Below are 21,440 nucleotides of genomic sequence, written 5' to 3' on the forward strand. Positions count from 1 at the left end.
CCTTAGAGCTATGCCGGCTGGAGATTCATCTCCTGGTAGGGCCACCCTTGCCGTACAGGTCGACGGGTAGAGACCAGACAAATAGTGATCCCTGGTCCTCCAGGTTGGGGGTTAAGCTCTGGGTTGACAGCCCTGACCTGTAAAAATGAACCATTGTTATGGAAACAGCAACAAAAGAAACTAAAACCTACCCGGCGTGATGGGCTTCCAGGTGTATCACTTGATACTTTTATGAATGGCAGTGGTGAAAGCCGAGAGGAAGCCACTGACAGTAAGGTGGAAGTGCTGAAGGCCAAATGTAAAACTAAGATAGGATTTTGGAATGTACATACTATGTATGAGACAGGAAAACTTGCTCAAGTTATAGCAGAGATGAGGTGCTACAATTTACACATTTTTGGGAGTTAGTGAAAGCAGATGGATGGGATCTGGAAGTGCCTGATTGAGACAAAACCTATTAATAGCAGGCTCATGAAGATAAGGCTGAAAGGGAAACATATTAACACAACTATTATCCAGTGCTACGCTCCCACTAATGACAGTGACGAGCTAAAGACAAGTTTTATGACCAACTACAAGCCGAGTTGAACAACACACCTGGGCATGACATGAAGATAGTGATGGGAGACATGAATGCAAAAGTTGGGAACGACGACACAGGCTACGGCAGGGCAATGGAAAGACAGGGATGTGGAGTCATGAATGAGAATGGATAAAAACTTGGATTGATTTTTGCTCTACCTATGACCTTGCTATAGGCGGGACTCTCTTCCCACATAAAGAAGTCCACAAGCTCACATGGAACTCTCCCAACGGACAAGATAAGAACCAAATTGACCACCTGATGATTAATGTCACATGGAGACATTCACTTTTTGATGTCAGAGTGATGCATGGAGAAGATGTCAATAGTGACCACCATCTTGTAATGGCAATAGTCAAAGTAAAGCTCAGGAAAACTGGTACTAGGAGGGCAGGACAACAACTCGATGCTGATAAGCTGCGAGACCCTAGAGTGAAGAGCTCTTTCGTACTGCAGCTTAAGAATAGATTCCAGATATTAGCGGAACTAGAAACTGACAACCAACCAAATATGGATGCAGCCACAGATGACGTCAACACCATTTGGGAAGATGTTAAGACAGCCTACTTGAAAACTAGTGAATCGTGTCTAGGAGTCAAAACGAAAGAAAAGAAAGAGTGGATAACTGATGATACTTGGCAAGCCATAGATAAACGGAGGGGTGCAAAGAAACAAGCCATGGAAGCAAAATCAGACAGACTGAAAGAAAGGTATAAGCTACAGCACCGAGAGGCAAACAAGGCCGTAAAGACGAAGACAAGAGCAGACAAACGTGCCTTTGTTGAAGACCTTGCAAATCAGGCAGAGGAAGCAGCCAAAAAAGGGTAACAAGGAAAGGTATACAAAATTACTAAAATAATCAGCGGCAAATATAGAGGAACCACAAATTCACCTATTGAAGACAAGCAGGGGAGGCTTCTTACAACAGAGGCATAACAGGAAGCTAGATAGGCCGAGCACTTTAACGAGGTGTTGAATAGACCACCACCGACAATAGAGGCTGACATACAAGAAGCAGAGGATGATTTGGATGTTAGCAGACTACAGAAGAAGTTATAGCTGCAATTAAATCCCTAAAAAATGGTAAAGCCCCTGGCTCTGACAATCTCAATGCAGAACTTTTTGAGGCAGACCCAGAATTAGCAGAAAAAATCCTTCTGTCGCTCTTCACAGCTTTATGGGAAAGGAAGGCAGTTCCTGACGATTGGTCAGAGGGAGTTATTGTAAAATTACCAAAGAAGGGATCCCTAAAAAACTGCAATAACTGGCATGGCATCACACTATTGTCAATACCAAGCAAAATCATATCATAGCTGCTGTTGACCAAAGTCTCAGAAGGGAACAGGCACGGTACGGAAAGGAAGAGGGTGCACTGACCAGATATTTGCACTACGTAATATCGTAGAGCAATGCACAGAATGGCAGAGGAAGCTTTATATTAATTTTGTTGACTTTGAAAAAGCTTTCGATAGCATCCACCGAGACAGCCTTTTGAGAATACTACGCAACTATGGGATACCAGAGCAGCTAGTCCTTGTAGTTAAGAGCTTTTACACCAATTTCACATGCAGAGTTGGAAACAGTAACCATAAGTTACAAAGTGAAGATTGGAGTTAGGCAAGGATGTGTCATGTCAGCACTGCTCTTCAATATCGCAATAGACTGGGTGATGAGACAGGCAACTGAAGGCCAAAAAAGAGGCATAAGATGGACCCTCTTTTCTACACTTGAGGACCTCGACTTTGCAGATGATCTTGCTCTACTTTCACACACTCACCAGCATATGCAAGAAAAAACATCCAGACTCAGTGATTTTGCCCAGCAAACTGGCTTGAAGATCAGCCAAAAGAAAACAGGTGATGACCCTGAACATCTCTGACCCTTTACCAATACAAGCAAACGAGGAGGACTTACCTATAACTGAGGAGTTTACTTACCTGGGCAGCACTGCCAGGCACGATGGAGGGGCAGGCAAAGACATTAAGAACCGTCTTAATAAAGCCAGAAATACATTCAGAATGCTCAATAATATATGGAGATCACAGCAGTACAGCACCAAGACCAAGCTAAAATTGTACCAGAGCTGTGTCCTTTCCACTCTTCTGTACGGCTCTGAATGTTGGAGAATGACAAAAAACGCCCTCAATAAGCTGTCAGTCTTCCACACAAAGAGTCTAGGAAGAATATGTCCATTTTCTGGCCAAATACCATTTCAAACGAAGCACTATATGCCCAATGCCATCAAGACAGCATGGAGAACATCATCATGAGAAAAAGGTGGAGATGGATTGGATATGTAATGAGAAAGAACATAGATGACATCACACAAACAGTCCTCCACTGGACACCAGAAGGCAAAAGAAAGAGGGGACGTCCTAAAAACACTTGGCGAAGAACTGTGGAAGGGGAGATTGAAGACCTGAACCACACATGGGGTACCATCCAAAAATTAGCCCAGGATCGGAAGGAGTGGAAGACTTTTGTTGCTGCCCTATGTGCCAGGAGGCATATGGGCAGTAAGTAAATAAGTATTTCATCATTTCACCATTTTACCCTTTGACCCTTTAACCATTTCACAATTTCACCATTTCATCCTTTTCACCATTTCAGCCTTTAACCATTTCACCATTTCACAATTATATCATTTGATCATTTCACCATTTCATCTTTTAACCATTTCACCATAACACCCTTAAACAATTTCACCATTGCACCCTTCAACCGTTTCACCATTTCACCCTTTCACCATTTCACCATTTCACCTTTTAACCATATCACCATTCACCCTTTAACAATTTCACCATTTCACCGTTTCACCCTTTCACCATTTCACCATTTAACCATTTAACAATTTCACCATTTACCCATTTCACCATTTCATCCTTTCACCATTTCACCCTTTCACCATTTCACCATTTCATCATTTCAACCTTTCATCATTTCACCATTTCATCCTTTAATTATTTCACCATTTGATCATTTGATCATTTTCATCCTTTAACCATTTCACCATTCACCCTTTCACCAGTATATCATTTGATCATTTCACCATTTCATCATACAACCATTTCACCATTTATCCATTCCACCCTTTCACCATTTCAACCTTTAACCATATCACCATATCGCACATTTCACGCTTTAACCATTATACCATTTCACTCTTTCACCATTTCACTCTTTCACCCTTTCACCATTTATCCATTCCACCCTTTCACCATTTCACCCTTTAACCATTTCACCATTCCACCCTTTCACCATTTTACCCTTTCACCATTTCATCCTCTTACCATTTAATCATTTAACCATTTCATCCTTTCACCCTCTCACCATTTCATCATTTAATTATTTCACTATTTCACCATTTCACCCTTTCACCATTCCACACTTTAAACAATACACCATTTAATCCTTTCACCATTTCACGTGAAAGGGTGAAATGGTTAAAGGGTATCCTTTAACCATTTCACAATTTCACCATTTTATCATTTTCATCCTTTAACCATTTGATCATTTCACCCTTTTAAACATTTGCCATTTCAGCATTTGCCGTATCACCATTTCATCCTTTAACCATTTCACAATATCACCATTTCACCATTTTATCACTTTATCATTTCACCATTTCACTATTCCACCATTTAACCTTTAACCATATCACACTTTAACCATTTCACCCTTTAACCTGCATTTTAATACCATTTCACCAATTCATTTTACCATTTTATCATTTCACCATTACACTATTTCAACATTTCATCCTTTCACCCTTAAACCGAATGGTGCAGTGGTCTTCAGGTTTAGTTCCCAGAAATTTTCTTTTCCTTACCTAGATTTATCTGTCCAAGAATCATTCTGGTCAAGTGCAATAACACGCAAATTCTCAATTGAATGATTTTGGAGATTGAAGTGATTTGCTCATATTGCTGGTCAAGATAAGTTGCATATATAATCTGGTATTTGGCACAAACACTACCTCCAAATTCATGGCACCGCAATGGGTACCAAAATGGCACCATCTTTTGCCAACATCTTCATGGGAAACCTCAAGAAAGAATTTCTATCTCGACAAAACTTGAAACCACACACATGGTTATGTTTCATTGACGATATCTTTATGATATGGACCCATGGTGAGGCAAATCTAAAACTCGTTTCATCACACTATCAAATTTACTGCTGATATTTCTGGACATGGCGTTCACTTCCTGGACACCACTGTGACCCTACAAAATGGTTCACTCAAAACAGACTTGTTCAATAAACCCACGAACAAGCACAACTACCTCTTACCAAGCAGTTGCCATCCACGTCACTGTACCAGAAATATTCCGTACAGTCAAGCGTTGCGCATTCGACGCATTTGCTCCTCTAAAGTCGATTTTGATTCACACACTAAAGAACTGTCACAACACCTCCTAAACAGACAGTATTTTCGGTGTACTATTGAAAATGCCATCAAAAAGACTTAAAGCAAACCCCGTACCGAAACATTGACGTACAAAACTCGTCAAACCAGTTCCAAAAGGGTACCATTGGTTACTGAATTCCACCCTGGTCTCCCACCACTGGCTAATATCATTCAGAGGAATTTTCCCCTACTTCAAGGCACCGAACGCCTGAAATCAGTCTTCCCAGAATTACCTGTCATCGCTTTTAAAAGACCCAGCAACCTACGGGATATCTTAGTTTGGGCATCCTTTCGGGATGACACCCCATTAGGGGAAAGCAAAACAGAAACTACAGGATCATCGCTCACCAAATTGCAAAACGTGCCTACTTGTCGATTCGACCGGGGCCTTTCAGAGCAACCAAACCAAACGCAGGCGCGTATCCAAGAATTTGCCAAGGGAGGGGCGAAACTGTAGATTCGGCATTGCAAACTATCTAAGCGGAGCGCCACCATGGTTGGCGCGAAGCATACAAGAAAATTTTGGCTGTAAATGCCTCCCAGATCTCTGGAAATGGCACTTCCCAGGCCTTGTAAGTTGCATTTTAGCATTTTCTCTTTTGAAAATACTAGCGATATCATAACAACATTAAAAATTTTTTTTAAAAATATGCTCAAGGGGGGGGCGGCTGCCCCCTTCGCCCCCCCCCTTGGCTACGCGCCTGACCAAACGCACCTTCCAAATTTGGCACAAAATTAACTGCCTATCCAAAAATGTCATTTACCTCATCTACTGCAATGTTTGTAACTTACAATACATTGGAGAGTCAAAAAACACTCTTAGAATGAGAATGACACAACATAGATCGGCGATCAAAACAAAAAGATCAACCAACCTGTTGCAAATCACTTCAATCTCCAAAATCATTCAATTGAGAATGTGCATGTTATTGCCATTGACCAAAACGATTCTTGGACAGATAAATCTAGGAAAGGAAAAGAAAATTTCGAGGAACTAAACCTAAAGACCACAGCATCGTTCGGTTTAAACATCAGAAACGTCCCAGATAAACCAAAACAATTCCTTTGCAAATACGACGGAATCAGATTAAAATAATCCGACGCGGATTAAAATAATCCAAATTTCTAAAACTTCTGCTCAATTCAGCAGAAATCAGTAAGTCCCTTTTCTTTACAACCATGCCGACAATCTTCTCTATAAAATAGTTTCAATTCTGTCTACTCCTTGTCACTTTTGGTGATCATGCACTGAAGAAGAGCTAGTTTTGCTCGAAAGCTCTGCAAAATCCAAACATTGGCTGTTTTACTTCCAATCATTTACCTAATATATATATATATATATATATATATATATATATATATATATATATATATATATATGGTCACTTTCGGTGATCATGCACTGAAGAAGAGCTATATATATATATATATATATATATATATATATATATATGGTCACTTTCGGTGATCATGCACTGAAGAAGAGCTAGTTTTGCTCGAAAGCTCTGCAAAAACCAAACATTGGCTGTTTTACTTCCAATCACTTACCTAATTCAATTATTGTATCTCACTCGAGATCCAGCCTTTCTCTAAATGCAGCATAGTTGTTTAACAGTTTTTCTGTTATTCCTATATATATATATAAAGTTGGTTGGTTGGCGTCTATCTTGGCGCAGAGTGCTCTATGTCCTGTGGACAGAGTGAAATATATGTTGAGACTTAAGTGGAACACTAGTAGTTCAGAGTTTCACGCGTTGAGCAATCTTCAGACAACTCTGAGTTGTCTGAAGATCGCTCAACGCGTGAACCAACTTGTATCTCACTCGAGATCCAGCCTTTCTCTAAATGCAGCATAGCTGTGTAGTGAAGTGAAATTTTGTTTTGTGCACCTGTTGAGTATTTATATGTGTTATGTAATAGTCAGTTTGTAGCGTCGGTTGTTCATAGCGTTTGCACGTGTTTCTTTAGTTTTGTATGCCCTGTCATGATGGCCAGCAGCGTCTCTGCAGCGCTCCGGGCTTCGCCTGGTAAACCCCTTAGTATTCCATAATTTTATTGCTCTATCATATTTATATACTACTATATACTACCATATCTGTACTGTCTGGAGTCAGTGAGGAGATGTCCTACTTCTTAGAGACAGGATGCCTCAGGTTTTTATGGTTATCGGCCTCAGGCTCGAAGCCACTGGTTTTCCAAGATGGCGGATCCACTAATGCATACAGCGAGCTGGCGAGAGATGGAGTCTCGAATGTCCGCGTTCTCGATGTCCGTGAGAGTAGAGAGTTATTCTTTTTCCGCGAGCAAGCAGACCTCAGTTTAGTAAGAGATTAAGTTATAAATAATATTTTCATAAACTGCTGTACATACCCCTTATTGTTAATTAAATTGAATTGTAGTTTTTTAAGTGTTTGGCTAGGTTGTACTTTACTGTACAAAGTACACATGTTAGGTTGTATTTTTGGACCTTGGTCCTACGGGTTCGTAGCATATTGTTTATCGTGAAGCACGTGAGTGCTAGTATTGCGTACTTTTATACTGTAGTGTTACAGTACCGGCTAGGTTGCGTTTTAGTTTACAGAAAGTTATTGACAGTTAAGTGTATTGCATTGTACTGATTATTGACAGTTGATTATTGTACCTGTATTTTAGTATTGTACTGCTCGTGGTGTAAAGAGCGTATTCGTATTTTGTATTCTGAACATTAATTACTGTTGTTTAAAGTTATTGTCCCAGAGATTGTCCTTTAATCTTAGCCATACTGGACAGCTATAGAGTGACAAGACTCTTGAGAGTTTGTGGGTTCAGGAGGTGAAAATTCCTGCTGTCTAGGAACAGTATGGTGAATTCCTATAATGGGTTGCAGCTGGCATGTGTTGCCCTGACCATTATGAAGGTGCTTAAAGTCCTTGCCTGTTGGCAAACGTATTGTATTATTCAAAGTGCAGATTATTTCATTATGTTCATTGTACATTATTCATTATACACCTCGTACAGTTTTGTAAGAGCTATTCCACTTTTACGTTGTTTAATTATTCTTCTGTGTATTCAAGTTGTATGAATATTACGTAGTTTTGAGTATAGGTTTTCCCCAAGATAGGATAGTTTATTAAGCCATTTAATACATTGTCATGTATCATGATTTATTCATATGTATATTATCATTTTGTAAGAGTTATTTTGTAGAGATTGTAATACATCTTCAGCCGTTGTTTCAACGCAAGCACACTCTTGCAACCTCATTTTTAACTTATGAGTTCAAAGCGAAGGACCCTAAATTCGGTAATTTCCCCCGCCATCCGCGGTTCGCTTCAGTTGTTTAACAGTTTTTCCATTATTCCTATATATATATATATATATATATATACATATATATATATATATATATATATAGTATATATATAATATACAAATTATGTATATTATTTGTATTTTATGTATTTTATATTTATGTGTATATATATATATATATATACATATATTTGCCCTTGTTTATTTCCATTTCATTTAACAAAGTCTTTTCAAAGTATCTCTTTTGAATTCCGGCTTCGCAATAGAGATCTCTATAGAGTAAGGCATTATTTGTCACAAACAGAATTAGCATTGTTCGTATGGTATAGGTAATAACTGTATCTCGTTTTGTTTACTTAGTATACTAAGATCTAAATTTACTGTATGTATATATACATATATATATATATATAAATTGAAATCATAATACACACATATATATATATATATATATATATATATATATATATATATATATATATATATATATATATATATATATATATATATATATATATATATATATATATATATATATATATATATATATATATATATATATATGGTTTTAGCCTAGTGGGAGGGTGTCCACATATCCATGCATCAGGTCCAGGCTCGATTCCCGGTGATGGCTGGAAGTTTTTTTCACTGTTCTGGATTTTCCATCTCACTGCAGGACTGTGGCGCTACTTTTACTTACTTAAAGTTACCAACTGCTATGTCTAGATGTTCAGATTGTGTGCAGATTAGGAATAGGCCTACACAAAACTTCATTTCTTGCTCATTTATTTAGTGCAAGCTGTCAGTGAGCACATTAGTTCATTCCTCTTGACACAATATTTCCTTCATGGGGTTAGTGAGTAGCGGTGTACCTAAAATTGTTTGTGTGTGGTAGGGGGAGGGAGGTAGGGTAAGTTTAAAAATATTTTACTCATGTCATTTACATGTCTTTACACAGTACAGTTCTCATACAGGCGCCCTCTGTTTAAACGCTGGACATCCTCATTTTATTCTTGTGGAGTTTGGTTTAGTGATCAATAAAAACCTATTGAAACATGTTACATATGGTTACATAAAAGCAAAAATGGTGTATGTAGAATATATGTCATTTTTTTAGTTGTCAAGGCTAGTAGTGATGTAGTATGGTCAGTAATCTGACTTATCAGACCACCTTGGTCTTGTGTTTGTATACTTTTATTCTTTTGTCTTCAGTTCCTAATATGTTCTCGTCCAATGCGGTCAATATATTACGTGCAAATTTACCTATTGGAGTTCTCTCATAATTTGTGTTATACCCATGCTGTAACATCATTAAGATATTACCAAGATATTACACTGGCGACGAGGATCGAGGTTACCCATCATTCTCAACTGACTTATTATGTTATAAATCTCCCTACCTTGACGTAATGGGCCAACTGTCTGTCCGGTAGCAAATGTCAACCAAATAGAATCAGTGTAACATTTTCTGACAAATAACTTCTCGATCTCTCCAAATAGGAAGCCACTAAATACTAGCCCCTACAGCGGGTCGGACCATTTCGAGTGCCCTCGGAACTCGGTTTCGGGTGCAACTGTGCTCGGCGCTCTCGGTTCCCGAATTACGTTATTGCGTACCCGCACTATACACGTGAAATGTACGACATGTGCATCTACGTAGTTATGCAAGACTGTGACGTCAGGTGAGATCATTCTCGCTCGGGTACCTTATACCGATGAACCGAACCGCTACGCGTTTTAGTATTTAGTGGCTTCCCTCCAAATACGTCTCAAGGAAATCGAGAGTCACTATCCAAGGGGAGGAAAAATGCTGTTGAAACCCGCCCTCTAAAATATATAGTTCATTGTGCAAATTGACTAGACATGAAATCCTACTTTGATTAATGGATACGAAGAGTCTTCCACTTTAACCCACAATTCCGGTCATAAACAGTCTTCGAATATGAGAAAAGTTAGATCATCGGAAAGATGACACTTTAACTAGAAAACGTGGTTATGCAAATCATAGTCTGCAATTGATTTCAAATATTGAGACAAGACATAGGCTATGACACAATATCTTTATAGCAAAATGTTTATTGAAATGTTTAAAATTTACGGAAATGAGTGTATGTAGAACTTTCTAACATGCTTCTAATCTTGTAACTTTAGTACACGTACTGACTGACATAGAAAATACAAATAGATCAAATAAAATATGAAAAAGTGATTTGTGTATATAGTGAAAGAAATGCTTGTAACATAAGAACAGTGGCGTTTGACCACACCAAACACAATATACGTATTTTGACGTCATAAAGGTGAACAGCGCCGTCAGCATCAAAAGAGCCAACAACCTCGAAGAAGACAACAACATTTAAGGAGGCAACAACATCGATGGGAGGAGACAACGGCATCACAGGAGACAACATAAAACAGCAGACAATATGAAAGTCAACAACATAATACATTCCCTTTCGGCGTTCCATATATAACCTGATAACTAGATCGTGATCGAGAGCCACATTTGAGATTGTGACTGTAATGAACTTACCATTTAATTAGGGGAACTTTTCAGATTTGAAGTTCACAAGCAGTTACATTAATTTTTTTTTCCATCTAGGTTAGTTGGAGATCATCCCAGCTGTCTGCTCAATTTGTTAATGAAACCATCATCGTTGAAGAGCTGTTAAAAACATCTGCCGTAAATGTCATACAAATGACTTGCACTGTTAATGGGTGACCTTCCAAAGCCGGAATGTATATGACGTCACACTATCGTGGCACTCGAAGAGCTTTCGAATAGTTTTACTGACTGTACATACAATGCGGAGAGATGGAAGACGATACGATGGATTAGTACACTTAGTTGCCCACAGCCCTATGGATACCCACAACTCGATCGTGGTTCATGGTGAATTTCGGCAAGGGAGGTTGAAGACGAGAGGGTGTATCGAGAATTCAAGGAACACTAAAATACAACATTGCTCTTGGAGGAAACTGGTTCAGTCGCCCGAATATTTGCATTCAGCCGGGGAGGAATGACCGCTGTTACGGGTGTACACCCATCCCCATCCTTTCAGCCCGACAAGAAATCAATGTTATTTAATTTTGAACAAGTTTTTTTTGCACAATCATAGACCTAATTTATAGTCTAAATATTCCCCAAAAGAGACACTTTGGCGTCTAAACCCTTCTTATCTCTGGGAAGGACCACCAGACCTCTTCCAGTCGACTCATTGTTAGGAGTCTGGGGTACCTCCTTGGCCGTCCTACGAGAAATGAAAATATTAGACGAAACTAGACATATATTACGTGGCTCTAAATTACGTCTATAATTAGGTGTACACTAAAGGTTGTACTAACAACTGCTTTTAATTTTTATGTGGGAATGGAAATAGGGGAAAAGGTTTACACCTTACACCCCCCCCCCCTGGACCCGAGCATGTACTTTGCCCCTTTATGAAACATAAATGTTATTTAATGAAAGTCACATGATTCGCTTAGCATCGGAAGAATACTGAAAACGAAGCAAGATGCAAAAGTTGTTACCGATCATTATCGTTTCATTGAATTTAACGCAATTTACCCACTCAATTTTGGCGAAGTCAGCCATCATACGCATATTGATTGCTTTAAATGTTCTTGAAAGTAAAGTGACTCGATGTCCTGCAGTGCAGACCAATAATAACAATAGGCACGGTTTGCCAAAGACGTGAAATGCTGAGGTAAAGTTCCCAAAATGTATCGTTCAGAAATTGCAGAAATAATATTTATGTCACGCTGTTCTGCTTTTCGTGACCGCAAGGAAACCTATCAGTAATCGTTTCTGAGACTTTCAAATACAGCCATTGATAACTTTATCGTTATACGGCTGTTTCCAAATATAGAAGAGCCCCATCTATAATGTCATGTGTCTTGATTCATGGCAGTAAAACATTCAATGGCATACTTGAATACGGGCTGTGAGATAACATGTGGATAGTGTATCAATTAATATAAACTGCACGGGTATGGCAAGCCATGTGGGACAAACACCGCATAATATATCCGCGTATTAATTCGAATATATACGCGTATTAGTTGTACATGTGTAAAGTTTCGCTTTTTGAAGCGATCTCGCGAACCCGCCAAAACATTTATCGTTGGTATATGTAGGCCTACACAGCAAGAGCGGAATTGTTTTTTCGTGTATATTCTAATTAATCCGTGCATATATTGGATTTAATCTCCATATATATTCGAACTGATACGTGTAGATATTCGAATTAATACGTAGATATATTCGAATTAATACGCGGATATATTTAAGCCATATGATTGGCTCATAATATATACGCGTATATATTCCAATTAATACGCGTATAAATTCCAATTAATACGCGGATATATTATGCAGTGTTTGTCCCATATGGCTTGCCATACACGGGACCTAACACCGCACAAATATGACCACACGCTCACCATCCCAATGTAAGCGGCTGCCGGGAACGTACCACAATAGCAAAGGTTGTTTGGGGTTTCCCCCAGTTTATCTCGATTGACAAATTTGCGAAACAATTTTAAAGTGGGGTTTTAGACAGAATCCCTTTCCCTCTATGAAACCTGCCAAGTATTACTCAAAAAAGATTGTATTTAATAATCAAAGCTGAGGCACCCCCTCCCCCTCCCCAATTCCGTTAGGTTAATTAGCATGTTACAAGAGGATTAGCTTCGATTATCGATATATCTTCACTGTTCATATTAGGTATTATGTCATTCACGGGTTGAGAGAAATGAAAATAAAAATAACATTTCAAGGGGCTCTTCTTCACACTCCCCCCCCCCCCGTGAAAGAGGCTCTTGTGTAAATGACGTTAACCAAGATCCATTCATGCTCCACAAACCTACTGCTACACCCCCCCCCCCCCTCCAATTTCCGCCCTCCAGAATACGGACAATTAAGCGCACCAGTGCAGGTACGTTAACCGAGAATGGAAGGTGTGTGTAATGGATGACGTTGGGATGTCAGTGGGGGATAGAATGGGTAGTCACCTAACCGTTTTCACAGAGGGAAATAAGAATAGTGAGAGGCGTGTGGCCGCCGCTTTTATCAGAACCCCACTCCGGGAGAGGGGTTCTGATAATTGAATTCATAACCCTTGTCTAGAACAGACCGAAGAAACTGTCTGGCCGTTTCAAAAAATACTGTTCACTATTCCTTACGAAAAAATTATGAAGAGACTTTTAAGTTCTACGGTTACAGGCTTGTTATTACTGAGAAAGGTGTAAGTCATAAATCATTACACAAATCAAGTTCAATTGGAAATAAACTAACCGAGCTTGCAGGAGTAATTTCATTTTGTTATGTAACTTAACCACTATGTAACTCAACGACTATTTAAAGTTACATCCGAGAGACGGTCGTGTAGAGGGGGTGGTGGCGGGGCTTGGATGGCGGGGGTTGTACAATTATTGTAGTGAGATATAACTTGACTATATCCCACTGAAAAAAAGGCGAAGGTACCTATCTTTCCAGGCTCAGGTAAGTAAACAACCCCTCATCACCGCTATTTTGGGCGTGCCTGTGTGTCGGGGAGGGGGGTGGGGGAGGTCTGGAGTCAGACCGATATGCAAAATTTACCGCCTTTGTCGGTATCATGCTCTCGTTAAAGTCGTTATTGCTGTGACAATTATTGGGGGACCATTCCCCGGTGTCGCCACCCCTTCCCCCTCCGCCTCTGTAGCCGGTGTCTGGAGTACTATCCCTTTTAATTTTGTTGATCGCTGCAATTAGTTGTGGCTATGACGTCATAACAGTACAAAACCACAGTGATCATCTTACACCAAACTGTGCATTATATATAGCAGAATGATATTCTCCACACCTCTGACGGATCTGGGTCTGTATGCATACGGTACTATGTATTAAATGTACAGTGACGCGTTTCACAATTAAATTACTTCCAGTCTCTTATACATTAATGCTGACATGTGTTACAATATTTATATTACACCAGTTGTAACAACTAACCACGCCGGCCAGTGATATACTTATAGCCTCGAGTGTTCGTCAGTGTCTATCGAGCTCTAGTCCCGGAGAATCCATGCCGCACTACCATTTATGGGGAGTGCATATGCCTTTATGTGTGGTCACAATATTGAGGAGAATTTCCTCGCCGCACTGTCTCTCACGCTATCCTACCGGTATATTGCCTATATTTAGGCAAAGTTTGTACGCCATCAGATCTTTCTTAGATTTGTTTCCGTTTTGCCAAGTTTCTTAACGATTCTTCGAGACTTCGACCAAAATAATAGTGGGCACCCATTTCATCTATGAAAATGCAAATGACATGTCAAGTGAGAAATATCTTCGAAAGTTAGTTCTTAATGTTCTCCCAACCCTTTCATCCAGGTTCCATATTAATTGCACCCTACCTATACTCCTTCCCATTGGACTTGTACAGATATATATGTCGATACGTCTATATGCTTTTCGTACAGTCGCAGGAAATCTTTCACATACCGCACATGCTTGACATTCCTCGTAGTCGTACCGGCTTCGTGACGTCAGATTGAACCTGCGCTCTTGTCTCTATGTTTATTCAGTTTTATTTGACGGATGTAAACGTTGATTGGCTACAAGCAGTACGTAGAGGTTAATTCATTCGCCTGATTGGTGAAAAGTAAGAATAAGAAAGACTCGTCGATTTGTTCTATGGGAATCGATTACCCTGGAATACCAGCAAAGGTCACCAGAGAAAGAAGTAAGTAAAACTGAGTCCAGGATTAGATTCACCGTTGTCACTGATTGCTTGGTCTGCTTTCGGGATACAACTGGATTGCTGCAGTTTCGCAGAAGTCTCCTAACAACAAAAGTAAGTCATGTTTTAATGCTTTCTTAGCTCGAGCCATAAATTTCTTCAAATCTATAATATAGTTTCCGTTTAATTGCATCTAGTGTGTTCTCGCTACAAATTATATCGTTTTCATCTACAGTTTCTCGTTTCCAATACAACCAAAAATTCCACTTATGGGGTCATTTTCTCCCTTTAACATAGGATGTATGCTCGTATATTATGTACATAATCACGTGTTCTATCTACGCCGTGTTGAAGCATATAATTAACATCACAGTTGGGTTGCTACTTAATTTACGTTATTGCAACCAGATTTGTCATTATTCAAAATTGATAAATAGATTTTACGATATTATGTTGGAACAGTGTTTCCCTATAAACGTAATGTTTATTTCTTAATAAACAATTGAGGTTATAATTTTGATTTGATGTTTAAATTTTTACTCGTTACCGTGATCGTGTTGACAGTTTGTGAATGAGACAAATATATTTTGGACTCATTTACTTAGATAAACTGGCAAAGGAATTGTCTATGGCGTTCAAAGTTTTATTTGTTCTTGCGGAAAGATAAAAACAATAATGTTGTTGCTGAAATTGATTCGTTTAAGTATTTCTTGTTTCGATTTAGATGTAGGCTTGATGCTAGACAGATATTGCTGCTGTGCGCATATGTGTCCTATGCAACTCTATTATGCTGGGTTACATTGCTATAAATATACAACCTATATTTTTCACATATCGAGTTATACATAGGGTCCTTTTTATGTGTAATTATGATCTTTGTTTTCTGGTTTCACCCCCCGCTCAGTGTAGTATCTCACACACATATTACAGTAGCAGGCCTACACATTTACCACCAGGATTAATTATCCTTTAGGTAGACAACTACTTGGCTGATATATTATTATATGGTTTAAGTTAATCAGGTGTATGTTATTGGGTTAATTAGACTTTCTATTAATATCCTACAATTATCGTCAACTAGCCTATGTATTTCATATTGGTTATAAACATATAAATGTTTGCCATAACTGTCCAGAACTCGGACTCTGGATGTAAGTGTGTCGGGTGAAGGGATTCGGACTCTGGATGTACGTGTGTTGGGAAGGGAAGGGGTGGGGGTAGGTTGGGGAAAGTCTGCATGTGTTTCGATCAGTAATATAGTAGACTCAGACCACCGACATATGCTGACGAAAATTCTCATTTCCATATTCCCATGTGGGCCAGCAGGCACTTGGGGTGGGGTGTAGGTCTGAGGAAGTGTGTACTGGTATGGCTGTACATTGTGATACAGCAGCCTGTTGTTCTTGGATTTCATGCCTTAAAACTGATTTAGTTGTAGGGTTAGGTTACTATTCACTTCAGACGGTTGAGTTAATGGTACAGGACCCGCTCAAGAAGAGGGTATGTGATGTCTCACAATTACTCTGGGGAAGGGAGGATAAGGGGTTGGAAAGGTAGGAAGGTGCACAACATAGGCCGCGAGCAATCATCGATGCGAGAGCTCGATACACCTCTCAGAGGTTTGACAAACGGAAGGACAATTTCCGTGTGTTTCTGAAGTATGTGAGACTGGATATATAACTTGGAACTAAATCCATCACTGTGAGATCGTGGGCCCCATTGAGCCCGTCATCATGTAACAGCATGTTACTATATGAAATGACTGAGGGGCCAGAAGGTTCAGTGAGCCGGTCGCCATGGAACTTTTGACGTCACGAAATGATCTGCTATTTCTAGTACCATTGGTACTGATTGATTAACAACGGTACCTGGATTCTTCAACATTCCATTACGTCGGAACATCCGTTTGTGACGTCATGTAAATGAAGGCATGGCGTTGCAATTAAATATCATCCTTATGAATATTTATCTTTTGAGAAGATTAAGCAGGGAGACATCTGCTAAGGGTTATCGTTCCTTGCAACTACTAAAGCATTTGGCTAAAATCCCTACTATTAGCTTGCTAGCTCCTTTTATCATCCATCGATGAAATTATTATAGGTCTAAATATTCTTATCAATATTTTGCTATTTTTTGTTGAGAACCTATAATCATCCCCGGACCGTCGAAGCTGTGGGAACTACGTTGCTGGGTGGCAGAATTTCACAAAGGGACTTTTAATTGCAACTGAATTCAACAACAACCACTCAGAAAAATGCAAAGTCTTTGGGAAGGAGCTGGCTTGGTCACATTTCCCTTGCCTTGTAATATTACAACTATGCTACCACGATCACTTCGAATTCCACAGCGCGAAATCTTTACGACTTTGGAAGAAGTTGAACCTACTGTCTCTGAATGAAACGTTTTACTGTGCAACCTGACAAGCAAATCAATTATGAAAACAAGACATCACTACCGCATAGGGGTAGCAAAATGGAACCAGTTGTTTGTTTTGGGGTTGGACAAACTTTATTTTGGGGGAGGTTGCCCCAAAAGTCATAGTCATAATGCATGCTAGCCGACAAACTTTGCCTAACGAGTTACATTTATGGAATAGCGTAGGACTAAGCTAACTGTTATACTGTGCTTTGTTCGTCGTTTTGGTTACGTCTAAGACAAACAGTAGCATGGACACTGCGAAGTTCGGACACCTAAGCCTTAAAACACCCACCACTATAACTTCCTTTTATTGACAAATATGTAAGTACATACTTGCACACGGGTCATTTTGTAGAGAAAATAACCGTAGCTTTGTAGTTTTTTGTGAAATTAGGTTGTCATGGTGAAATCGTGTATTTCTTAGGTGTGTCCGAACTTCGCAATACTGACTATACTGACAAGTGACTTATGAACCAAAATGTATGACTGTATAGGCTCAAGTTAGACTATCTTATATCTGGAAGTTAATGTGAAGTTATTAGTCTTTCTTGCAAATCGTCCTTGTATAAGTTAGCCTACCAGTGTCTGTACTACCAGGGTAACATAGCCTACTTAAAATAAGTCACATTGTGCATTTGTAAGCCTTAGTTAGGCCTAAACAAAGTAATAATGATACCAGTGCCAACGGTACTATAAACAATCACATAATCATGAGGTATTCTTTTCTCCACAGGATATATACAAAACCCCAAGTGTCCTCAATGCCTCTATTGACAACAGTTCACTTTCCAAATATGACTGAAATAAATGCATTAGTAGATTTCTTGACCTTTTCATTTCATCTCATTACATTACTAAGGCTGTAGGTTGGGCTGAATAATGTCACACAGTAGCATTAACCCAGGTGTCAAAGTGGCACGAGATGCAGAAAATCAGTGGAAATATAGCATATATACTTATATAGTCGTTTTTGCACTCATATAGCAGGCATGCACTTGGTAATAATGTTTAAATGGAGTGGATTGGCGGGGGGAGGGGTGGGGGAGAGGTGCTGGGAATGGAGAAAACTGAATGATTCTAAAGCTGTCAACATGCAGTATAACTGCTTTGTTTACATTGATACAAACATTAATATAAAGATCTAACATTCACAGACAAAAAAAATTCTCAAGTCATATAGTATTATTGCCTTCTCTCTCCCAGACTTGCTCCTCTTCTTCCAATCTCTCGGTTCTATTCTCATCTGGTCGAAGATCCTCTGTAAGTCGCCATCATGGCTGATGATCCGGAACAATTTTTGATGGTGGACAAGAAGTCCCAGCTTGAATCGCAGGCTCAATCTTACGATGGCAAGAAGCAGTGCTGGGTTGCAGATGAGAAGGATGGTTTCCTTGCTGGTGAAATTATTAGCACGAAGGGTGAACAGGTCACCATCAAGACAGCTACAGGAAAAGTAAGACCAATCAATAACTCTCATCTAGCTAGCTCTGATTGTAACATATCACTTTCAATGTATGTATGTATGTATTTTAGATCCTCCTGCAAGCAGGAACTCGCGAAGAAGCCATCATTGGCTTATCAAAGCCGCAAGCTGACCAAAGTCAGTCTCTTAGATTTATATTTGCAATATTTGCAATGTATGCAAACAGTTTGCATAATTTTTATTTGGGGTTGAAGAGGTCAAGAGGACTGAGGGGAAAAGGACAAGCAAAGAAATTAGTATAAGTCTATTAAATATCAATGATGGAGGATTTTCATACCAAATTAACAAACACTACAGTACTTCTAGTATTAATCAAATATTACCTAAACTGAGTTTATATCATAGTCATTTTGTAACTTATATAGCAATTGGACATGAAACTTAGACCATTTTAATTAATTCACTTTGGTTTCCTGCAAAAAATTGTTTACATTTGTCAGCAAAGAGAGGAATGCAAAAACAAGGTTTTTTTGAATAGGCATGAGAAGATTGTTGCAACGAGAACACAATGCAGTGCAATGTGAAGAAAAGCAAACATTACTGTGAATTGGGAGAGAAGATGCTGCTATACAGTTTAGTCATTAAGTTTTATATGATAGCCTCATAAAATAGGTAGTTTCTGACAGGTATGTTTGTATGATTCTCCTTTATACAGCCAACTACAAGACATAGATAAGACATGCCTGATGAATACAAATTAATTCATTCATGTTCACCCTAGCAAGAATTTGCAACAAGAACTCACTGATCCAAGCCTAACAAACCTTGCTATCTATACAACTTTAACTATATATGAGTTTTTACTGTCCTGTGAATCCATCCAAGTTACTGCACATCTTAATATGATGCCTTTATACATGATGATGTACTTGTGACCTTTGACCTCCTCTTTATCCCTTTAGCAATTGACCTTGAAGAAAGATGACACCATGCAGATGAACCCTCCCAAGTTTGAGAAGATTGAGGACATGGCTGGACTGACTTACTTGAATGAAGCCAGTGTACTTCATAATCTCAAACAGAGATACTACTCTGGTCTCATCTATGTAAGTAACTCTCCACTCCCCCTAACCCCACTTTTTTTTTTATACATGCAATGCAACATGCCATACAAAATTTAGATTTTGTCCAATTAACCATCTTTTGTCACTTTGACTTTTTCTTAATTCAGTATTTTTTACTTAACAGTAAAACTATACAACTTTTATAGAGAGAAATGCCAAGAAAAAGAATAAAATAAATAAATAAATAACTTGGAAAAAACCTTCCATTATTTCTGTCGAAGAAAGATTTCATGTTTCAATCGTATTAACCATTGCTTAACCTGACTGATGGCTGCATCTTGTTATCCCAAACTCTCAATACAAGCGAGAAGAAAAAAAATAGCAAAGACCAATGATCCATAGACAACCCCTACCATGAGTTTTCATTGCTTTCCTTAGTTTGCTGCATGTACACAACAGTGCTCGTAAAACCTGTCTGTAAGGACAAACATTGTTTACCCTAGGTATTGTTCTCTCACATCATGGGGGACGATTAGCTGTTTTGTTTGTTTATTTTTCAAATTAACATAACTACAAGATTGGTCAGAGATGTAAGTGGATTGCATTAAGCTGGAAAGGTCTTTTAATCTGTCTTACTTTCTGTTAATAAGGTACTGTTAATATGGTGACATTTTACTCCCTTCCCACTACAACAGTTTAAAAGGTGCAATATCACATACAGACTGTGCTGTACCACAACTTATTACTCCATTTGAATTTACACACTAAATTTGTCACTTTCCAAGGTCTCTTCCTGAACATAGATAAAGGGTTTCAACTGACATACATGTCCTACCCACCAGATGATTTGCTGATGGGTTGGACTGTCATAAACATTTGCCAATTTTACCATCCATAAACATTTAAGATGTGAAAGTAGCATAGTACTGCCCAACCCATATCTGCCAGTTCTGGTTGTGTAATCTTCAACAAATTTCTTGAGGGCCTTCAATCCTCCTGAGTTTTTGACCGTTCATTGGTTTATTCCATACTCTGCAAGCATAATAATTAATGATGATAACTGACAAAATAGAGAATATTTTAATTTAGTTGGTTTCCTTAGGGGCAATTTTTTGATAAATGAATTGAAATGAATGACTTTAACTGAGTGACCGAAAAAAAAGAATAAAACATGAAAATTTTGGGGTTCAGTTGATGAGTTGCATGTCCACCCCTGTTTTAAATGATCTGAAGGTTTGTACCCTAACACAGTTCTAAACCATTCACAGAAAATTAGGTGTGCCATGTTGTTTTTTTTTACTCCTCTGGTCAAGTTCACCCACTTCTTCCTAACCTTTATGCAACCTTATCTATAGAAAATAAGAAGTTATCGAAATTCCTTAACTCTGTGACAATGACACATGTGCACATGTTATGCACTGTGCTAGCATGATCAGCCATTGAAACCTTGGAATTTGAAGTTAATTACAGGACATCTCTCAACGGACTCCAGCTTACACACATGTGTATAGCAGTAATGTTATCTTCA

The 21,440-nt window shown here is 38.8% G+C and overlaps 2 protein-coding genes across 3 annotated transcripts in view; both read left to right on the forward strand.

Annotated features, from left to right (window-relative positions):
* The first annotated feature begins 231 nt into the window (after positions 1-231).
* LOC139959792 (uncharacterized) lies at positions 232-1,411 on the forward strand. The gene is made up of 2 exons (XM_071957641.1): positions 232-298; positions 759-1,411. Exons 1-2 carry the CDS (start codon positions 232-234, stop codon positions 1,409-1,411), a joined length of 720 nt encoding a protein of 239 aa, XP_071813742.1.
* Positions 1,412-14,962: 13,551 nt separating this feature from the next.
* LOC139960531 (uncharacterized) overlaps positions 14,963-21,440 on the forward strand; it is a 67,137-nt gene continuing 60,659 nt past the window's right edge. For both annotated transcript variants that reach the window (XM_071958958.1, XM_071958957.1), the window contains exons 1-3: positions 14,963-15,121; positions 18,629-18,878; positions 19,811-19,954. In XM_071958958.1, the coding sequence (XP_071815059.1) occupies positions 18,699-18,878; positions 19,811-19,954 (324 nt within the window). In that variant the 5' untranslated portion in view covers positions 14,963-15,121; positions 18,629-18,698. The remainder of the gene's footprint in view (positions 15,122-18,628; positions 18,879-19,810; positions 19,955-21,440) is intronic.

The sequence above is a fragment of the Apostichopus japonicus genome, chromosome 19, assembly GCF_037975245.1.
Source record: "Apostichopus japonicus isolate 1M-3 chromosome 19, ASM3797524v1, whole genome shotgun sequence".
In the NCBI taxonomy this organism is placed as follows: domain Eukaryota; kingdom Metazoa; phylum Echinodermata; class Holothuroidea; order Aspidochirotida; family Stichopodidae; genus Apostichopus; species Apostichopus japonicus.